The 23,407-nt window shown below is 36.4% G+C and overlaps 2 protein-coding genes across 2 annotated transcripts; both read right to left on the bottom strand.

The window, feature by feature from the left end:
• Window positions 1-2,559: 2,559 nt before the first annotated feature.
• On the bottom strand, window positions 2,560-7,336 carry LOC144356774 (carboxypeptidase D-like). Its single transcript, XM_078011471.1, has 7 exons — window positions 7,120-7,336; window positions 5,972-6,180; window positions 5,732-5,884; window positions 5,079-5,376; window positions 4,393-4,532; window positions 4,138-4,237; window positions 2,560-2,927 (listed from the first exon to the last, which is right to left on the bottom strand). Exons 1-7 carry the CDS (start codon window positions 7,334-7,336, stop codon window positions 2,656-2,658), a joined length of 1,389 nt encoding a protein of 462 aa, XP_077867597.1. The 3' UTR covers window positions 2,560-2,655.
• A 3,996-nt stretch (window positions 7,337-11,332) lies between these two features.
• Window positions 11,333-22,074, bottom strand: LOC100368037 (D-lactate dehydrogenase, mitochondrial-like). Its single transcript, XM_085500761.1, has 12 exons — window positions 21,944-22,074; window positions 19,642-19,760; window positions 18,912-19,053; window positions 18,400-18,541; window positions 17,431-17,590; window positions 16,601-16,706; window positions 15,572-15,665; window positions 15,347-15,475; window positions 14,417-14,544; window positions 13,925-14,015; window positions 12,643-12,754; window positions 11,333-12,111 (listed from the first exon to the last, which is right to left on the bottom strand). The coding sequence occupies exons 1-12, from the start codon at window positions 22,049-22,051 to the stop codon at window positions 11,946-11,948; spliced, it is 1,497 nt and encodes a 498-aa protein (XP_085356887.1). The 5' UTR covers window positions 22,052-22,074; the 3' UTR covers window positions 11,333-11,945.
• Between the last annotated feature and the right edge of the window lie 1,333 nt (window positions 22,075-23,407).

Raw genomic sequence — 23,407 nt, 5'->3', positions numbered from 1 at the left:
GTCGTGCTTGAACACAGTGAACAGCATTCGCAGTCGCACACGTACTGGAAGGCTACCACCTCTTTCATGCCCAACCCTTACCCGATACCAACAACATCTCCCCATACAGATAATTGTTCCAGGTATTTTGAGGTTAATGAGATTTAGAAACACAACATTGATACTAAAAAAAATGATTAGCATCAATTTTGATTTCAATTTCCTTTCCGTCTATAGATTATTGTAATCAGATATTCGAACATACTGTAAAGAGAAGAGTGTATGCGTGCTAAATAGATATTTAACTGGACGTAGCTCATCTATTTACCAGACAGTATGAGTGACTATATAGACAGTGCATTAGTATGGGCAGTTTTTTAAACAAATATTCATTACCTAGCAACAGCCCACATTCCCTCTATTTTCATAACATTAAATCATGGCATTATACCACGAGGACTGGCAAGGAGAGTTTCTAACACTGATCTTACCATGTTTTGTGTTAATGTCTGTCAATTGTTCTGTGATATTATTTTGTAATTTTGCTAAACAGATTATTACGAGAATGACGAATGTCTTGGCTGTTTAAATTACCTGAAGTTCAATAAAACATCTAGAAACAAAATCAACATTTCCAACTTAGGTTCGAATTTACTTTTGTATTTTCAAGATGTCTATAAATTTAATCAATTCTTATAAAGTTTATTTGCTGAATTAATGTTTAGGCATAAAAAACAAATTTACAAACAAAAGGTATTACAACGCGCTTCTTAGAAGTCATGCATGAGTTTCGAGAAACATTTTGTCATCCACACCTTGTCACTACCCATGAACTGCTGGTGAATTAAAACATACCTAATCAATGACTTTTGTTCCGCACAACCTCACCAAGGATTCAGCGAGACATTAGGTTAGTGGTTGTTAGTGATAAAAATTGTGAATGTTTTAGATTAAGCCCGACCACGAGTACTCTCCGTGAATATTATTATAAAATATCGAGGCCACGGGCTGAACCATTTTATCACGTGGAAAATGTTATACCCCAGAAGACTTCGAGTAAGAGAGTTTTATCGGACTATAAACCCACTGCCTTTACCATCCATGAATATATATTTTACCGGATCCTCAAACTTTTGGAAGTCCCAAGTGAGTCCTGTAACTATTTTACAAGGAATTCCTGATTAAAAAGGGGATAGTTCCCCTACTTTCAAATGGAATATGCGTTGTATGTGTTGCGCAATGCGTGAATGTAGCGAGACCTTTCGAGCGCTCTGGTCATTGATTTCATATAATTGGGAAACTGAAACTATGGCAGGCGGTACACAGGAGATCTGCATATGAATATTCATGATCTAAAGCGAACAATTATAGAATTAAGAACACTGCCTGGCATCATGTTCTAGACAGCTCAATAAATCTGTCCGCTGTGTGATCTCAGAGTTCGTATCGAACTATTCTGGTTTATTCTTAGCACAGTAACACTTGATCAGTGTTGCATGCTTTTTAGTGCATATGAATCTCCTGTTGTTTAATTGTTTGTATTGACCTGTTGACATGTTGTTACCGACATTTAAGATAGTACCAGTGTGAAGTTGGTGGATGGTACTGGCCAATGTGGTGAGTGACTAATTATTGTATGACGTAGTTTTATAATCAAAGTACATCGTGACTCTTCACATACTAAGCGTGCAATGCGGGAGTACGTCTGATGTTGGTTTGGCCATAATGCATAATGTCTGAACGATTGCCTAGAAGGAAGCTTGTGACAATTCAGTGAACTAGAGAGATCTCTCACGACAACAACAAACTCCCCCCGCCTACGGAGGAATAAAAATCTACCTTATGCTCAGTAAATTTGCTATATTACCAATAACGAAGTTTGGGAGATCCTGTGTTTGGTCACTGGGATATGGATAAGCTACTTGATTAGATTATTCAACAAGAGATTGAATATATTTTGTCTAAGAAAAAAAAAATTATAATCCGTCCTTGTTATTCGGAGACCCGCAAGGTCAGAAAAATACAGCAGTGTTCTAGCGATAACTTGATCTCGGACGGAATAACGCATAGATTATTTAGATCAGTGCATATTACTACATTAAGATAAATCAGAACGGTATGGGAAAAAAATAAAATCTGGCATCAGTTTCTCCCCACCGAATATTGCTAATGGAGGAGACGCCACCGTATCAATTTTCGAATATGATTTGATATACTGTTATCAATATTTACGATTTAGAATTCGTTTGACATCATATATATATAATAATAGACATATTTAGTATTCAGCGAAGCGCGATTCTCACTCAAAACAATAGTACATTTTGCACCAATTTGCATCATTACATCGAATGTCAATATAATTTGCATATTTTGACACCCGGATGAAAGCAGAGTTGTGTCGTACTCGTTCTAGAGATGATTATCGATATCGTTTCAAGGTGCAACACAGTAAAGGAATTCCCGTACTTCAGTGCATGCGCCGCCAGCGATCGAACCATGTTTTTTTATTCTGCTGGGATTACACCCACTCAAAGCATACCAATTATCTGTGTATTTTTGTTCATGATGGGCATATAATTATATTTTATTATAAGTGTATTTAATTCATATTTTATTACTATTATTGGGATTTATACACTACAGATATTTTACGTTTTTGTTTTATATGACATGTTACCGATCAATATTCCAACAGAATATGTAAAACCACCGACGGTACCCGGAACATATTGGGACAATCTTGTCCACATCTACCTGATCTGTCACGGGTTCCTCTGTTGTCTCATTATCCATTGGAAAAGAATGTAGAGTGAAGTTTATAACCATGGCAACACCATCAGGCTCCAAAGTTATCGTTTTAGTTTCCCGGATGAATGAAGCAGCTGAAGCATGGACGCGATACGTGCCAGGTTCAGGTAGAAGTCGCCAATATTCGCCCGTGGATGCTGAAAGAAAATTAATTATTATAACAGTTTACTAATTTCAAAAGACGTACCCAGGCGCCCAATTAAACAGCGATCAGTGCCAAAAGACGTCACATTCGATGATGATGTCATTGTTTGTTTACTCGAATACGGAAATTTCAGAAAATACGTTGTATATTCCTTCCGATGACGAATCGGATCAGCACCTTTTAGTACTCGGTCTCAGACCAGATCAACAGAATGTTAATACGAGTGGGACTAAACATCATGGATCAACAAGTTGGCTTATGTGGTATTGGATGATATATTTTCTTATAAATTCTGTAATTTCTGAGGCAGCGTGAACACACCGTTAATATGGCGATGTGTTAGCAACGATATGCTATATAATTATAACACCGCTGATACCCCTATAGTCATTTATTTAATGATGCAGCTACTATATATCTCCCTAGCTGACGTCAATCAAGGCGATATATCCACGCGTTGTATGCATACACTATACACTGTTAGTATGGCATAGACAATTTAATGTTAAATTAACGAACAATCCAGATGCATTGATTGAACTCAAGGAAAATAACTGCATGCGTCAAAACTACCAAATTCAAAATATGTTTGCTTCTCCCAAGAAATACCAAAAGCGATACCGGCGATAAATGGTTTCAATAATTCAGTTTGATTTCAACGATCGTGAGTTGGTGATAATTCATTTTACAACGGCGTAACGAAATTCGTAAACGATTTTATCAAAACGGCGACCGAGATTGCCACGACACTAGAACGTTTACATTCAATAAAACATACTTGACATGAAGAGTTATAAAACAGCGAGTCACGTCCAACAATAATTTAAAACTGCCAGTACTTGTACGAATGGCTAAATATAATCATTCACATTGTCATCGTCAAATTTTCAGACATAAAAAAAAAAGAATTTCGGACATATTCAAACGTATCAATTTTATTGTGGAATATAAGCTGTAATCGTACTTTTATGACGTGTTGTATTCACTTTAATAATAATATGCAAGCATGCAAAAAAGTTAACACAAATTAAATTGTATATAACAAAAATGTCAACGTATTGTTTGTTATGCAATAGACACGTAATTACATGTTTTTCAGCTCTGAGTATCGTATCTGGGACACACAGGCAATATTCATCAAACGTTAATTTGTGTCATATAATGCCACATCACAATGTTTAAAATCAGGGTAAGTTACTCACTTGAAGTAATGTCGTGATCAATCCCATCTACTTCAATTACAGCGTCATTTATTGGATTATTATTTTCATCCGTTATCACACCTTTAATACCTCGATGAACCTACAACATAGAAAATATGAATATACATTCAAAGACATCCAAATCATGTAAAACTGTTCGGATATTGTCTAGGCCTATTCATTATTTATTAAATTCTGATTGCAATCACCATAAATCACTATATTCTCAGTTTTGTATGATTGCATCTCACCCACCTGTTCGATATATGCAAGCAGAGCCTCTCTGTTGTCATCCCATATACCCGGTAATGCCTCTTTTGCGGGAAACTTTATGCATCCAAGTTCCAGAGTGATTTCGAAGCAATTAGTGGCCAGGTAGTTGTAATCTTGCATCCCTGTCAAACACAATGATGTGAAGCAATTATAACGTATTAAGAGATAATAATTACAGAGGTAAGCCACTCATACCATGTCCACGGTCACCACTACAATCATCATTATCATCTCCACCAACAACAATGTCATCGCCACCACCACCACCACCACCACTACCACTCCTCCTTTTGTTAAACAATCGTGCGTACTGTGACAAGGTTGGAACTGGCATGAATTTGGAATGATGGTTCACGCATATGCGGTGTTATATTATAATTGCATTTTAACCTACATCGGAAAATATAAATCCTACCGGTCTATACAGAGATATGGTGCGAAACCATCAACCATAATTTGTATTTGTCAACCATGCTGCCAAACGTTCTTTTTGGATATTTATTACTACGCAGTATACCGATATCACCATTCATAATTTTATTACGCGGAACTATCATGATACATGGAATAAATTCACATTCCTAGCTCCTCGGTGCCACAATCTGCAGTAAACCCAATATCGATTTTGGTAATATATTTCCATGCCAATATTATATTGATGTACCCACCGCCCCTAATACTGTACCAACTGGCGCCATTGGTAATGCCATCTACAAATACATCGCCTCCATATTCACATGGTGTTTTCCTGGTGCTCATTTCCCCGTGATTTTTCGAATACGTCCTAGCCAGCTGGCGAAATAACTGGTCGTCAGGGGTAGCGGCATACTCGTTTATATACGTGTTGCGTGAGGCATCGTATGGATAGTTGGCAACCAGTTCGCCGTTATGCAGATTCGCCGAAAGTACAAATGGGTAATCGTCGAGCCAATGCATTACAGCAAGAGTTTCATTTTCACGAAGCATCTGGAAAATAATATATATGCATCTTTGGATTAATCATGCATTCTAGCGATGTCGCCAAATTGAATGCGACAGTTCTAGTGTTATTTGGAAACTGTGACTACGTTATTTGTCAAGATAATGATAATTCGCACATAGTACGCTTTTTGTATTTCTAATAATTTCTAATTTGCAAATAATGCGAGTTATCTCATCTCAAACGAAATTAATTCTTTGACGAGTGTAACTTAATTCATGCAAACCTAATGTATAAAGCCGATTGCTTTATACAAGAAAAATAAGTTGCTTTTGTTTTTGTGTTAATGTTTATAATTGTGCACATGCAATTGTCGAATACGTTTGGTTTACTATATCCTACCTCACTGTACATCGTTGAATAACTTAAGTGATGATTTTGTCCATCATTTCGTAGTTTCTTATTGTAAAGTTTAGGAAAGAGGTCTGGGAAATTTCTATTGAGATCGACATCATTAGCGTTGTTTCTTCCCACATACATCCAGTGACGGTATCCCTGCAATGACAAGTGCACACATGCTAGCTGAATAGAACGGCATACGATCATTGTGACATTCAAGTTAAACACAGAAACCATACTCACATGCCTTTCCACGTAATCATACGCATATTCGAATCCATCTGGATTCATTGTGGGCATTATGTGTATTCGCGTCGTGTTCAGAATGTATTCGACTCTTGTGTTTCCATTCTTATATTCGTCACATAAATATTGAACTAGAGATGTTAGTATTGCTCTACCAGTGACCTCGTCTCCGTGCATATTACCAATGTACTTGAACTCTGGCTCCACTGTAAGAAAATAGTAATGACCAATATTATAGGGTGACCTCGATAAGTGGAGAGAAATGCACAACATAACAGAATACATACATTACGAAGCCAGTTATTTTGGGTGATTTTTCTTGCAGTGTGGCATTTCTTATATGTTATTATAGCTATGAATCGTAGTAACACTGTATCAAATTTAATGTCGTCATATAATCAGTAAGTTAACACACTCAATTGCCTACAATGGTGTGCAGTATCACTACAACCCACATAATGGAGTTAATGCTGCTGCTTAACGCGTTTATGGAAGTACTGGGCGCTTCAGCAAAAACAATACAGTATAGTAAGGGACATTTTGGCACATACCGATACAGTGGATTTTAAATGGTTTGTTGATAAATTATTGCAATGTTATCTTACAATCAGTACATTTATTTTAAAATTCATGTTTGCTACGAGAAGATATGATACAAACACATTAAATGATTGTGTTCCCTTAACTCCGTACGAAACAATGTGGGATATAAAACATGTATACATATATGTACGTTTACTATGTTCAAATACAAACTATCAATGCCGAAACTGGAGATACTTCCAGGGTTATGTATATAACTGTACGACTGCACATAGGACATCGTTTTTCCCCGATACAAACAGTTTGCAATGTGCATTTGTGGCAGATCTTTATGCAATCATGTTCATATTTTGTTGAAAATAGAAATACATGGGAATGGTTACGCATTGACGTTATGTTTTCAAGGGGTATACGTCAACATATGTATATCACAGGTATGTCAGGCACGTAGAATATGTTTTAGTTTAAAACATTTTCATCATTTGTCCATGAATATCAAAATAAATACTACACGTATAACATATAAACAGTTTTAATCAGAAGGTAAATTTACGATTACTAGCAGAAAACAGTAGCTCAATTCTGAAACATTGTATACTCACACATCTCATGTTGACCTGGGTTGTCCGTCATCTCTAGAACCCATAACTTACGCCCTTCAACGCTGTAGCCGATACTGTACAGTCTGGTGATGCTAGGACAGTCTGATGCTACTCTCTGGAGAACGTTAACTAAATCATCGTAACGGTAGTGATCGATACAATATACAATATGTACGAGAGCAAGGATTGATACTGCATGTAATATTGCCCACTTCATCATTATATATATGCAAATACCAGGTGATTATCTGAAAAGATAACAAGCATATTTTATATTATGAGTAAATATGTGTAATGCGTCATCATTGAATTTGAATGGCGCCACGATCTGAAATTTCAATGTAAATTACAATCTACTGTAAAACATGTTAAAAAAGCGACATGCAATTTTAGCGAATTTTGGTAAAATGACGTAATAGCGAAAAGTTGATTCAGCGAATCTCTCTTGTCATTGTTGATTTCCCGTTTTCACAATACTTGTCTGTCGCGTGCCAAAACAAATTATCACCTCCATAAAACAAAGAAATGCTGTCAAGTGTAATTAGGAAGCCCCCCCGCCGGATTTTTATGTTCCGGATTACTGTATACAAATCCCCACGCCTTGGCCATTTTGAATTAATAATAAAATCATTAGCGACATCTTGAATTAGCGAAACAGTTCTCTCGCTAAATTCGTTAAAAAGACATGCTTGGAAAAAGGCATATTTTACAGTACATACTAAGGCCATTATGCAAAACATCGCCATTATCCCAGAAGTAAAGCATAAATATACGAAATGTCTAAGTCACGCTAACACACACACATATATATTTTATAAGTCAAAATGGTAGTGATGATATGGATATCTCATTAACAAACAAGGCTGACACATTAACGAAGATTTGTAGGCTGGAGTGTTGTGCAATGTGGTTATGGTGCGATATCAAATAATAGGGTGCGCCAATCCAACTTCATCTGAACGTGATTTGACAGTTCACGTGGTCAGGTGTAGTTCAATGCCCTGTACGTTCGGTGACAGGAAACAAAAGTGAAAAGGGACTTCATGGGATTTAAATAGGATATAAGTTTATGTCAATTGATTAACATGCCTATGTAGAGCGCCTGCGACATGCGGACATAATAATAACAATTCTTAGTTGGTATTTACATGGTTATTCCGAATTCGAAATCCCAGGAGTGTTACCAGCTCTTGATATGTATTTTCGACGATAAGCCGCTATTTATAAAATTGTCACGTAAACTGCCTCTACGGATATACTAGCGGTATGAGACCAAAATGCGACAATCACCAGAGAGTATTACACAAATACAGACTGTATGAGGAACGCAATTATGTGTATCGCGTCAGATTACAATTTAACACGAATCAACATTCATTAAAAACAAAAGTTTCGTAAACATTACAGCTCATGACATCACTCGTATCAGCCAGCTCTACGTACAAGTGATAAGGATGATAACCTTGCAACACACTGTATTTTATTAAGCGTAGATATCACAGACCAACAAATGAACTTTAACTGTAGGTCACGAAAACAACATCCTATAGTAACTCTAACGTACACCGGATTTTATATAAAACTATTTTTAACACGTAGATACAATAATCTAGACTTCAATTTCCCTGGAAAGCGAGCAACTGTAAAAGTAGATGACTATTAGAAAGTAGCTATTTCTATACACGACACACCGCCAGGATTCGACTTAATTGAACATAATATAATTGTAATTGTTCTAGGACAGTTTTCAACATGCGATCGTCTCTCTTCGCCAGCCATGTCTATTCACTTGACTGCGTGTATTCCCACAAACCGGTACTAGATTCTTCTCACTCTATCCAAATTGCCTCATATCATTGAATGCAGATGATTGATACATATAGTTAATATGACCATGTGATTCAGTGTAAATTCTAGTACATACCTCCACTGGCTGTATAAGGTCTCACTTCAATCTGGCTGACCTTTGACCATGACATCAGTTACAATGGTTGTCCGTTTGTGCCGTAACTAAATATCTTGATTAAGTGTACATGTAGTTTCTATGGAAACAATTAGCATGTAGGCCAGCACTCTGGCTCGAGCCGTTATTATCATTCCCTTCGCCCATTAGTAGACATCTATCGAGCTTATAGAGACAAATGATGCGCGTAATTTCGATACTAAATAGGTGGTTTATATCATAAGTATATCGTTATACACTGGTAGTGCATGTAGATTTCGGGAGTTACGTGAATGAAGTGTAAGAGATAGGAGAATACAGACCCTGAAATAAAAAGGATTTAAAGTGGAACCGTACATTTATTTTCAAACATTTATATTACACTCCATAATCATACTATCGAGATCAATTTATTTTATAAAACATTGTGTAAAATGAAGTTTTCAAAACAATTAAACAATTGCTTCTTGAAAAAACAAAACAATAGCGCTGTTAGCGTGGCCATATTTGTTTTGTAACCGTCTAAGTGGACTATATACATATTTTGAAGTGGGCGTTGAATATTCAACAATAGCACTGTGACGCCCCTTTTAATTGTTCTGGATCAAGTAAAAATGGAAAAAAGTGGCCAACAGGTGCCAATTTCTGTTTTTACAAACTTAAACAACTATTCACTATTCAAAAATTAGCTTATTTTTTCTGTCGCATACACAAATGAATGCTTGTAGAATACTATTCTCACATTGGTTGGGCAATATCTAAGCGTAATTCTCATTTAAAAGTTGTCAAGGGAACATGTTTTGAACAGCAATGCAAGTCTTCTAAATAAATGTCAATCACAGGTTTATTCAAATCATTAATGAACTCTTAGTGACAATACATATTTCCACAACAGGCAATGTTGTGCGTATGATGCTATCACGTAGGATCAATGCCTCAAATTAACGTATGTATGCAAAAGTAAACAATGGGTCATTCAACCTGCATTTCCCGTGATGCACTGACGCAGTCCAAAGGTATTCGTATCCGTATGCGATACATATATCAGGCTTTTATCTACAGTGAGAAATCAGACATCAGACTTATACACATCCATGCTGTTCGGGTCCCTATGTTTACGCTATTCGTTGAAGCATTCACTGTTTACCGGACGAGTTTAGTTTGGTGAAAGGGGAAAAATATTCCTGGGTATGATACTATGGACAGTACAGTTGTTCTATCTTCGACACAGAGACGGCAAACCCGATTTTCACTTAAAACAATAACATGAAAAGTTTTAAACACGTGGACACATTTCAAACAAAGTATTTTGTTTTGGAATATGTTTTGACGTGTTGTACGAATTTGAAATTAGTCGATGTTGGGTCAGTAGAAATACCGTTACAGTTACTGCGACCAGCAGGTAGGTACAAAAGACTGTTTACAATATGTTCACAACGGAAGATGATAGTGCCTCGTTATAGTCCTACAAACAGTCACAAGTATAAATGGATGTTATTGGATCGGACGATTTACACCTTCGCCAACAATAAGCACTATCTTATTGAGCTAACGTACCTTCTTTTTCGACAACTGTCAATGTTCTCACAATCTCCATCATCTTTATGATCATTCACACTTCAATTTAGTCCGGAAAAAACATTTATTAAAAAACTAAATACTAAAAACTTATACTAAATAACATATGGTGTGTTTTCCGTACCAATCCGATATGTACGCCGTTCTGCCAAACCGAATGATCACATGGTCATGACGTCCGTCTCCATAACGTCATACATACACAAACGGCAAAATCTTCGGCATATATTAAAGCTTGGAGTCCCAAGCGATGATAACAACACACGCTAAAACGCAAAGGCTCATGGGTAGACGCTTGTTTGTAAACAATGCCACGCTATGGCTAAGTGACGCAGGCGCAGGTGACGACTCCCCCGCTTTAACGGTTACATGTATAGCAAAATACAAACAAATTATTAATTGTGATTCTGTATTGTGACGTCTGTCGACCAGTCTGTGTTGTTACACTACGTAAACTATCCATTATATCTTGATATCATCTATGGCGATATATTTTGACAAGAACACAGGATCATCTATTTGTCCCGTATGTCGAAAATATATCTTTATACTTAATGACATATCGTTATCTCAATAACCCCGACCTCTCTCCAGCACAGTGTATTATCTGTGTCTTGTTTTAGATTGTCAAAAAAAAAATTGTTACATTATGATAACAAATTTCTGAAAATGTTATAAAACATTGCATGTGAATTTAATATTATTTTAAAAACTACAGTTTATTCACCTCATATCTATTGAACATTACATTTATAAATATTATAATTACTTACACAGTGATACATGCTGTCAAAATAAACGTACTTGTACAATTATTTAATATCAAAATATGAACCTACATTATATTATTGTAAATATTTGTTATGACCAGTCAAGTAGCCAGTAATGATTTGTTATTTATATTATTGAAATGCGCAATTGGAGCGATATTTCATTACTTGCTTACATAGCTTATCATATACGTATGTGAACTTTGAGGAATGCATAATTGTATCCTGAGGAATGGAGCATATCCAAGCATAAATGTCAACTCGTCAGCCATGTGAGTTCACAAACGAAAGTCTCATGCGTTGTTGGCTTAAATCTGAGAAACGGACATGAACCGAGGTTTAACGGAGCACTAGTTGTTTTTTCTCAATAAATTACTTTCAGTCAGTCAAAGTAATTGGCCTATGTACATGCATTTGTGTTATTATTTAGTCTGAACAAAACATGCCCAAAAATGAAATTGACTTTGTTTCCGATGCGGGACTGAAAAAGGCACACACATGAGTTGACTTGTTTTTTTTTGTGTTTTTTTTGATGCTCAGAGAACTTTTCCAGGATTCATCAGATTTTTATGATCCAAAGCAAATTTAATTTGTTTCATTGCTGCAATTCCTGTTTCCCCAATTTCTTCCACTAAGAGCGCTTTCTTTCCTAGTCCAATTCCATGTTCACCAGTACAAGTTCCACCGAGTGATATCGCATGCCTAGACAATTAAAATATTAAAATCATAATCCATCCCGTTACAATATATAATGTACCACCGCTAATACCATGATCGTTCAACATATGGTATGTAATGCATAGAATACTAATTTGACATATACTATATGAACGCCACGATAACCAGTCTTAAACAACTGAGGTCAACCAATCAACCATAACCATATCTGTTATCCATTGTGATCAATGTTTTACAGTATGTTTCTGTAATTGATTTCAAATATGTAAGAAAGATTGTTTGTCAATTTCCAATCTTGTTTGTGCTTATTTGTGCGAAGTTCGAATGAGTAATTCATACTTGGGAAAAACAAATAATGAAGAAATGTACACAAGTACGGACCATTGTTTGTACAATAACTGTCAATATGTGAGAAATTTATACATTTTACAAATACATCTATTGATGCAGCACGTCGTTTCTTATTACATTACGTCACATGTGTGTATTATAAATGTGCTTCTTTTTTTTCGATAATCTTCTAGGCAATACATGTGAAAAAATATTACACTTTACCTTGCTATTTTTGTGGCGACCTCCTTCGCTTTCCTGAATTCCTCTTCATCATTTGGATCGATAAGTAAGATGACATGGAAATTCCCATCACCAACATGACCACATATAGGGCCTTGATAATAAATGATAAAAATATATTATGCAGGGCCAGGAAAAGGCATACATATTATTCCATAATAATAGGTGATTTTCCGTACAATTGCGAGATCTCGCGAGATGCATGAAAGACGCGCGTCGGACGTCTGCCACAAAAAATCGAACGATTTGACTTTAAACTCGAATTTCTTTATTTCGTTGCTTACATCGACTGGCCAATTTTCGAATACCCTCACTTAATCGAAATTGTCTATCATCAAATGTGGACAGCACATTATTAAGCATGGAAATATCTCCCAAAATACTTTCGCGTTTGTCAAATCCCACGCGATGTTTGACGCCACTATGACGCTTTGACCTTTGTTTGTCCTGTTTTTACGTTCGAATTCACGCATAACGCGTGATTCTCGCAGTGAACGGAAAATGGTCTATTGAGCTAGCTCATTAACTAACACCGCGTAGACATCTGTAAATTAGACTGATTAACCCTTTATAACGAATTACATTGCTATAACAATAATAACCGACCCACATCGCCATATTGGAGAGGAGTCAATCATATGTAAAATAGTATGCGAGTCATAGACGAGCACACAATCGAGCTTAGAACAGTTTTAAAGTAATAACGCTTATTGTTAGCTTGTATTAAGCCCCAAAATCAGACTGGTGCGCCAACCGGTGCGCCTGCGTAAAACGACGATCATAAATAAACGTTCAAAGTTGATACATATATACTTGCATGATTTCTCATCACCGAATATAACTTCAAACTTTTATGCATATTCAGGACCAAACACAAAAAAATAATGCTTAAAATTCATTACTTAAAAAACGTTGACATATTCAACTTATTAATATATACATTTCAGTATGAAACTGTAATCCATCAGCACTTATTTTGTTCTTAATACGGCATTCCTACAACGCCCTCTAATGATGAAACGCTTCTGTGATGTCAAAATGACAGAAATAAGTGATGGCAATTTGGCTCAAATCGGCCACTGTTTTTGGTTACATAATTGTTCTTCCTATTTAATGTAGTAAATCTTACAAAAACCTAATCGTAATTAATGGATGAATGTATGTAAAACAATATCTACGATCGTGTGACCTACGTCGAGCGTATTGCACCTTAACAAACGGTCACTTGGAACAAAGGAAAATAACGATTTTGAATGGAGATTACCTATTAATGAAGATTTCTCGATGTCTTCTCGCGTGGCATCAATTATTTCTGGTAACTTAGATATTGGCACGCATACATCTGTTGGCATACCCTACACAATTGTAAAGATAGACCATTGTTATAACCTGTTGTAGTTATAGGTAGCGGATACAACTATCATAGTTATGGTCAATGTGTGAGTAACATCATAGCCTGACATACAAACAATTTATATGACTATGGTAGATGTGAGAGACCAGATTGTACAATAAATTGTAATGATTGATCGAGAGAAATGACATCATAACATCACGTGATTTGCTTTCAATAGAATGAAATATGGCAATCCATTGACATATGAGCGTGGTCGAGATAGTGACATGGCGGAATTTTATTTAAATTTAAATGTTTAATACATCCAGGATACAGTTGTTATACAAATAAAAAAACTGATGTCTATGTGGAAATACGCAAGACATGTATTCTTTTTTCAACAAGGCGTGTTTTCCGTACCTTAGAACCGGGTCTCAACGCAAGAGATGCAAACCATGCATCGTGTCGTGCGGCCCATAATTTGTTCCTTGACTCTATATCCTTTGCCCATTTAAAATCTGACCCACCATTATCATACACAAGTTCACCTAAAAATAAAATAAAATTAAATTAAACACACATGCATGTACTATAGAGGTGAGACATATGAGTTTTAATTGATTGTACATGGTACCAGGAAACCGATAAATGAATTATTGGGCCACCATTCCCCGTAAAAATCACATGAAAAGGAGACAGTACTGTTAATATAAATAATTGTTATGTGTTATGCAAATGTGAATAATGTTAGTATGTCGTAATTCAATTTAACACGGAATGGTTTAATGTCAGTTAATTATTATGAATATCATATCTTTCTAATGTTTCATAGCATCGAAATTAGGAGGACAACATTAAAAACAATTCAGCAAAACTGCACACATGTGGGCAACCATATTGAATAGCATTGGTAAATATTTTTTTTTCTAAGGTTTCTCTGTTTGAGGGCGTGATTACCTGGGTCAAAGGTGAGACTAACATGTGGTCTTTTCTTTACTACTTAGCGGCTATGTACCTGTGGGTTTATTCTGTGTGTATTTGTAATTTCTAATCTTGGTGTTTTTTTCAGTGATTTGACTAGGTGCAATCCAAATACAGTAGGTGTGACTTGTTTACCTGAGATTTGCAAGAGTTTGAGCAGGCCAACATGTACGTTTTTTTTCATGTGGTTGATTACTGGCATGTTGATTTCCCATTTTTGAGCCATGTTTTCAACTTTTTTTATTATTTTCATATCTCCTCATATGTTAACATTGTCGTCTACGGAGTGTCAATTAGTGGTCTGAACCCTATACGTATATAGTGCGACACACAGTAGTAATGGTGGAAATATGGAACAATTCCCCTTACCCACATCCATGGCTTGTTCTTCGATCATTCTTTCGGTACCATGAAATTCCAAAAATAATGTTGGTGCTACGTTATAATTAAGTTCAGAGTATTTATTGCAAGCTTCCATCGTGAGACTGTCCATAAATTCTGCAACAAAAAACAAGAATGCCAAAATAAAACAGTACAGTTTCTATAATAAAATAAAACAAAATAATTATTAACAAATTATTATTGATATTTTACCTATTCTTGCAATTGGTATCCCACACTGCATCACCTGTGTAACAGTCTCCACAGCAGCATGGACAGATTTAAACGAACACACAGCGGAAACCATCTGTCATTAAAACGAGTATATATACTACACGTTAGGTGGATTTCCAGCCCACGTGCTTGAAGCATTACCGTCGATTAAATATACAAATGATATATGAACAGCTCATGTTGAATTCTATATTTCTATATTCTCACTTTTTAATGCCACGTCAGGACAATATCAAACTGACTTTCAATGGCATAGATAATTGTGGATAATTTAATTTCACTTAATCTATTTAGGTAACTACCAGTATGAAATGATTGGTGGGTAGCCTCAATTATTATATCACATAATTAAAATATCTTATATTAAGTGAAGTGAATGTTTCGCAGTTTTCTCTATACTAGCATTGATAACGTATTAAGACGTTTGTGGTTACGTGTGATACATTTCACGTGAATGACGTGCATACATTCCGAGCGCAAATATAACAGAATTACAAAAACTGAGTTGATGTACTATAGTAGCAAGTAGCGTTAAAAGTCCCTCACTTCCTAGCTTTCATAACACTTCGTATAACACTTACGACACGACATTAAAAAACAAAACATATTGCAGTTGTTGATCTTTGGAAGTCATGTTTATCATGCTGTATAAAATGTCATTAATATCCTCGGGGGCGGAGCTACGTCACAAGACGTTCCACGTTGCTACGACGCGCACCACTGTACATGCATTTCTATGGGCTCTGTGCGCGCTGCTGTGGAACGCCGGTCGAGCCGGTGAAAATTCGAGAAAACAACACAAACTCAACTTTGAAGTAATCCTGAACAGCCAAATTTATATATGTTACACACGTAGGGCTAATCTTGTTACACTGTTCAGAGGAGTCTCAACAATCATCCCAAAGTACCGTTTTCAGCGAGTTTTTGGCCTTTGTTTTCACTGCCGCGGGTTGCCAGGCGGTGAAAATGCCCGGATGCCCGCCCCCGAGGATATATTGATATACTCACAGCTTCTGGTATTCCGTGGAGTCTGATTGTTGCCATGGTAATGATACCAAGAGTTCCTTCTGAGCCAACAAATAAATTTGTTAAATTATATCCAGCTGATGTTTTTCTGGAGGAAATGTGAAATGAAATCCTCATTAAGAATGACAACTTGGGACACATAGGAAACAGTTCATCCGTCTAAGTAAAAAATATGATTAATTCAATATAGAACAGATAGTCGGTAGTATGTTCATATTCCGTATGTTTTACGTGTGAAATCAAACTTTATAACATCCAATATTACCTATACACAACACGCAACAATTGAAAGAGACAATTGATTGTCAAATTTTTACAGTCCAAAATGTTGAAGGAATGGCACGGTTCAAAATCGTGCTGGGGAAATAAACAACAATGACTGATATTACCTCCCCAACATGAATCTTTACCTTTTCATTTGTTACAGTGACAATATAATACGATTGTCACGTGATATTGTCCATATTAGGGCATGTTCTGCAATATGGTCTTGTTAAACGTACGTTGTAACAGTAATCTAATTAATAACACACATTCTTGTTTTATTTTATTATATTTTGAGGCAATTAAACTAAATTGTCGACAGATTGATGTCATGTACATTAGCTTAAAATGTTGGTGGGCTAGTTGAATCTCATATTTGCTCTGCGAATGGCAGAGGAGAGCTAGTAAGAACTATAAACGATTTTCGGTGAGTTATTATAATAAGTTCATCGTGCAACATTTGACAAATGGAAATATAAAATACTGAGTCGCATTGTTTCATGTAACACAAATTATTAAACTGTATACATTGAGTCAAGTCTTTTCACCTCGTCCTTTTTCCTTCTCCGGCTGTGTTGATTATCGTGCCATCTGCCAACACAACTTGTAAGTTCATGACATTTTCTCTCATGGTACCATAGCGTACAGCATTAGTCCCGGATGCACTGGTAGCACACATTCCACATATACTAGCATCAGCACCGGGATCTACGGGGAAAAACAATGAAACATTCATGGCTACTGATGTGAGATGTTCTTAAACGCGATTCCCTGACGCGTTGGGCAGTTAAATATGAAACGAGATGTAATGATTACGGAAGGAAAGTGAGTTTGCTTCCAATGAGTGCAAATATGGCTGCAGAGCAGTGAATGTGATAACACCGCAAGATACATATTAAAGCGGGGGAGTCGTCACCTGCGCATGCATCAGATGGCCATAGCGGTTCATTGTTTACAAACAAGCGTCTACCCATAAGCCTTTGTGTTTTAGCGTGTGTTGTTATCGTCACATGGGACTCAATTCCAGCGCGTGCGCAGGTGACGACCCTACCGCTTTAATATATCAGTGGACGAATCCGTCAGTGAAATAAAAAACAATGAAGTGATGTGTACTAGTCTGCTTAGAGAGCGGCTACATTGTTGCACTCATGGGCGTTTCAATGCATTTCTGCCTTTTGTGTAGATTGACGTCTGACGTCTGGTCATTTTAATTATTTGCATATCTGTCACTGAATATTTTACATATTTGATAATGAACAGTGTCTGGCAGTTCTCTTCTGAATTCTTAACATATATCCTCAATGATTCCTGGGTAATTTGAGATTAGGAAGAATGAAGCGAAGAATATTTAAATAATAAAAACGCAGTATTTGTGTTTGTCCCATGAACCGTCACCTCTTTTTTAATGCGACACGGTCGTTCGATATGGGCTCTATTCGATCTATACAATGTTCATTTACACAAACATCGCAGCGCGACGAATGATCAGAAGTATTAAGAATTCGATTCCTCTTTACCTATAGGGAACCATAATCCTTGATCTCGAAGGTACTTATTTAGCATCTTTCGGGTAACACCGGGTTGGACTGTGACATCAAAATCGTCTCTGTTCAATTCAATAATTGCATCCATCTTGGTGACATTAATGCAGACGCTGCCCTGAATTCAACATGAATCAGGCAATGGAAAATTGTTAGTTAAACTTTCAATAAATCAATCGAATAAATATATATACAGATGTTTTTTTTCGTACCTTAAAAGTCATTCCAGGATTTGGTAAACAGGGAATATTTTACATTATAGAAATATGTTTCTAATGCATTTACGATTTTAATTTTAAATATAAAATTTAAATGCATTTTTACACTACAAAAACTTATTTCAAATACATCTTTAAGCGAGGTAAAAGATAAAAAATACATTTATTAAGATGACCGCTATCAAGTTAGTACACTGTGAAAATTAACAACAGCACAATAGAATATGTGCTATGTATATGATAAGATAATGTAAATAACACTTCTCTTACTTCGATTCCATTAACAGCGCCCTCTAAACCAGTGCCAGTACCGAATGGCACCATGGGAATATCATTTTCATAACATATCTTCATGACTTCACTCACTTCAGTTGTACTTCCAGGCCAGACAACAACATCAGGCAGAATACATCTGGAAATGATGATGCAAATATGAAAAAATAACGATTCAATGTAAATTACATTGAACTTTGGCGTTAGTTGATTATGATGGGTGCTGCAGCAACGCGGGTGGAATGAGCTTATTCCTATCGAAATACTCGATATCGTCCCTTGTCTTTCCAGGAGGTATCTCTCCCTGAATTGACAGTGTTATACTGTCTTCTGTTTGTTTTTTCGGAATTGTCAATTTGTTTGTCGGTATTTGATTACTTACGTTGAGTACTGACATTCAATTGTATAATTGATTGAATTTTGTTCAGTTTCTCAGCACAACATTTTTGAAATACTAAATCTTTTGTAACCCAACTTTTATGCATATATTCTAGTAACTTACAGGAAATTAATGTTCACTAGCATTTACATAGCTTTTTGTATAATGCTAAATTGTCGTTGTCCTTGACGCTGTAGAAGCATTTGCACATTTGGGCGGATCGTCGGTTATGACCGACAGGCGCTTGTAATATGTTTCCCAAAATCGCGTGCCTGCAATTACTCGGTGTATATACCGGGTCCGAATACGTGACTGGACGATGATGTATCTCTTGAACATAGTACTCACGTATGATATGATTCATCTTTACCATGGTGTTCTCTGACTGATAATGATGTAGATACGTTGGAACTTCCCAATAATGAACGAAATGACTTTATAACCTCGCTTGGTACGTTTGACGTGTCCTAGAATAAGATAACATACATTGCAATGTATTCTGAAACTGAAATTATCCATTGTTTCGATATTTACATTAATTCACTAGACAAATAAATAAAAACGACATACTGCATCCATGATGATATTACATGTTGTCTTTCTGATTATGTGTTCTCCATTGAAGGTAATTATTTTGCTGCATTTGCCTTTTTGCAGGTTCGCTATTTTCCATGTAAAATAATATAAGACTGATTAATATGACAACGATCAAAAAAAACGCACTAGCAAAATTAAATATTACCAGTTTTCCTAGGTAGGTATAAATAGCGCAATCAGGCAACACATATTTTTCGCGGATTGCTCATTATTCGAGATGTGCGACTAGACAGAATCACTATTAAACTGCTTGTCAGCCTGATTTAAATAAGCCACCCACGACTTTATATTTGAATGGGGGAAACGGATAAAGTAAATAATCTACATAAAGACGATTTATAATTATTTGCCCATTTAAGCTTTCCAGTGCGGACTTTTACGAGCTGTTAAAATTGCTAGTGAGAGTTTTATGAATTTCAGATTTCTGGAGTCAATATGAAGCTATAACGAGACTTACCTGTTTTGATACTCAAACCGAATACCTAACTGTCCAACCAACCAGAGCTTGTTTGTCAACTGTTCGACCGCTCAAATCATATGTTTATGTTTTTTTTTCTTCAAATTGATTTTGTTTCTAGTGGACCACCGACAATTAATTCTGGTACAATTAATGATATGATATTCACCGCAACAAGATAAACCTCGCATCCCATCATACCATGAACTCACTTTTATTTTCATTACAACGTATTGCTATAGATACCATGATTGTATTTACCGATTGTATTAAATATAATACCAGAAAAACAAAGCTTTACAAAGTTACCGTCACCAGTAGGAGTGTTTCTGTTTCATTGTACATTTAAGCCTTCAGCCGCTACGGGTTATTAGAGATTTTAAAAACTGGAGAAGTCACCTCTATAAGCTTTTTATAAATTAGAGGCACATCACGTAAAGGATGTATGTGTACATGACCTTAGGTGCGTCCAAAGTTTACCAGATACTTTAGGGACGACGTCAAAAGATCGATGTCGGATAAAAAAATTATTTCCTTTAGTTTGGGGGTGGGGGGTTTTGACCTCAAAAAGTTTCCATCCAACAAAAACGATTTTACTTTTTAATGAAGTCAAAAAAATCTTGGAGTATTTGTAGTTTTTTTTCTTCTATCCAATCATGGACAGAAATAACCGAAAAGGGAAAAAAAACAGAAAAATGATTTGGTTTGAGTGTCAATCTGTGCGTCAAATGAGGTGCATTTGTAAAATCTTTTTACACCCACCCGACAACCAACTGCTATGCAATACTACTGTCCGATTATCAATTTGTATTTAATGGTGAATGTAGTCTGACGCCATGACCGATATTTATCAATTAAGTTTCAGTGGGGGGTAGGCGGGTTTGGAAAAAAACTAAAGGAATTAAGTTTTTTATCCGACATCGATCTTTTGACGTCGTCCCTTATAAAACAAGAATTTGTAAAGTATTTATTGCCGTTGTTGTTGTTCAGCGGCATAGATTAATACGTGTGGTTGCTTCGAGCTCTACACAGTAAATGATCGGTTGTCTTTTAGTTTCGTGGTACATCTTGCTCTCACTCATCTTATTCGTCGATATTTTTCGATATAAATTATATAATAAAATAAACATAAGCATATATATAATATAATATAAAACAAATATATATATATTATAATAACAATTGTCGATTATGGGCGCGATATCGCAATGTGGTATTTCGCCTGGCCTATGAGCGTGAGCCACCCTTGACAAGTAGGTTCAGTCATGTTCAGGTCTGAATGGTATAACAGCTTTGATTTCAGTCGTCATGACAGGCTTAATTAAACTCATATAGAGGCAATCGACTACCGACGACGCGATGGAGCCCAGGATGAAGCAAGCCCGTCGATGACCCCGGAATCGATGAAGCGCGAAAGAACCCCAGTGTTTTTAGTACGAGTCTGTGGGCTGTACAGCCTCAGAAAAGGTCAAGGTTAACTCTAATAACACTATACCGGAAGTGAGGTGATAAAAGAATAGCAGCTATAAGTGCCGATAGCGTAGATAAATGTGTGTATGTGTTTCGTTCCAATGATATAACGTACTATTCACTCACCACATGTAATCGACTATATGGAACACTGAAGCTAGACTTAGACAGCGGTGAAATCAACGACCGTGAAGACTTCAGAAAATGAAGACCTACTCTGAAAGGATAATTCATGGCAGCAACTGTTTGGCGTAAAACCGGGCCACATACCCAAACCATAAAGTCATCACGCTTCCAGCTATTTATAATCAATGACCTCTATCAATTAGTGTCAACATTTACGATACTATCAACATGAGGGCGCATTGCAACAACAATATATTCTAGTACACTTCCGTGTGGGTTGCAAATATTACTTATCTTTTTCCTATTTTCGCTACTCTTGGAGGGGTCGACCATTTGTAATTATGAGGAGGTGGCTAACAGATTTGTTCAAAAAATGCAAGCTAAAAAGTAAAAAATGCGTGCAAAGTTTTTCAGGAACAAACTGGTCCGTGGCTAATGTTTTCTGGAATCTAACATTTTGGTTTTTGACGTAATTTCAATACTAGTAGATGAATTAGCGGTAAGTGGTTATAATCTAAATCCAAATTTCAATTTCATTGAATCGCGAGCCCAACAACGCGCAAACTACAATGTTACCAGTCAATTCTGTTTTTGACACCCACTTTTCAATATTCATATATTATGCTCGTTTCGTATATGACGTCATATTCGAGAGCTGAAACCACGCTAACTGATTCGTGGCCTTGCTTGAAATAAAGATCGCGAATATATCAGTGTTCTTGTCAAACAGGGGGCTTCTCACGGCGAGATCAACTGTCGGTTGGCCGCTCAATATCCGAGCATAGTGGAATTTCTCAAAGAAGCGTGGGACGATTCTGTAATCATCGCTATATACACCCTCTAAAAATTTTGAAGTGGATTGCACTGTAAATGAGGTTGTCTGTGAACAGTTTTATGGCACTAAAACATTGCACGATCCAACGCCAACTCCAAAATAATATCACTCAACACTTGTAAGCACTGATTTGTGCGATTTCGAAAAGGGGATAATAATGACAGCGAACAAAGTTTCAAAAAAATGGTGAGACTGGAATATATAGCCACGTGACGACCAAACGGTTACATGGTTCTGTATTCGTTACTTTTGATGTCCCTCGGGAAAAAAATGTGAATTGGGCGTCGCCTCCCGAACAATCAAGCTGAAATCTTTGAATTAGCAAAATTTTCTCCTCAAAATGCAGGAAATAGCGTTTCAGAGGGTCTAGATTTCAAAATGTTTCCGAGGAAGCATGCCCCGGACCCCTTAGTGAATTTCGCGTCGCCGCCTCTGATGAGAACTTAACTGACTGGAAACATTGTTGATTTCACTTGCCTTCGACCTATCATTGCCATTGCTGGGTTCTGGCGACCGACTCGATATGCAAATGACCATTAATATATACCCTAGTCCGTCGATAAAATGATCAGTCTAAAATTGAAAATAGGATTTTGATTTTTGTAGTTCATTTCAAAATCCTATTGTTG

The sequence above is a fragment of the Saccoglossus kowalevskii genome, chromosome 6 (assembly GCF_978046115.1).
Source record: "Saccoglossus kowalevskii chromosome 6, keSacKowa6.1, whole genome shotgun sequence".
Lineage (NCBI taxonomy): Eukaryota > Metazoa > Hemichordata > Enteropneusta > Harrimaniidae > Saccoglossus > Saccoglossus kowalevskii.
Note: the sequence above shows the minus strand (reverse complement) of the source record. Positions and strands in the feature narration are given on the sequence as shown.

Excerpts from the sequence above, each read along its gene's own strand:
- LOC144356774 (XM_078011471.1), bottom strand. The coding sequence starts at position 7,336 with ATGAAGTGGGCAATATTACATGCAGTATCAATCCTTGCTCTCGTACAT. Across the intron at positions 5,885-5,971 it reads ATGATTACGTGGAAAGGCAT|GGATACCGTCACTGGATGTA; the intron begins GTGAGTATGGTT and ends TTGTCATTGCAG. Across the intron at positions 2,928-4,137 it reads TGATCACGACATTACTTCAA|CATCCACGGGCGAATATTGG; the intron begins GTGAGTAACTTA and ends ATTTTCTTTCAG.
- LOC100368037 (XM_085500761.1), bottom strand. The coding sequence starts at position 22,051 with ATGAATTATCCTTTCAGAGTAGGTCTTCATTTTCTGAAGTCTTCACGG. Across the intron at positions 19,761-21,943 it reads CATATAGTCGATTACATGTG|GACACGTCAAACGTACCAAG; the intron begins GTGAGTGAATAG and ends ATCTTATTCTAG. Across the intron at positions 12,112-12,642 it reads GTCGCCACAAAAATAGCAAG|GCATGCGATATCACTCGGTG; the intron begins GTAAAGTGTAAT and ends TTAATTGTCTAG.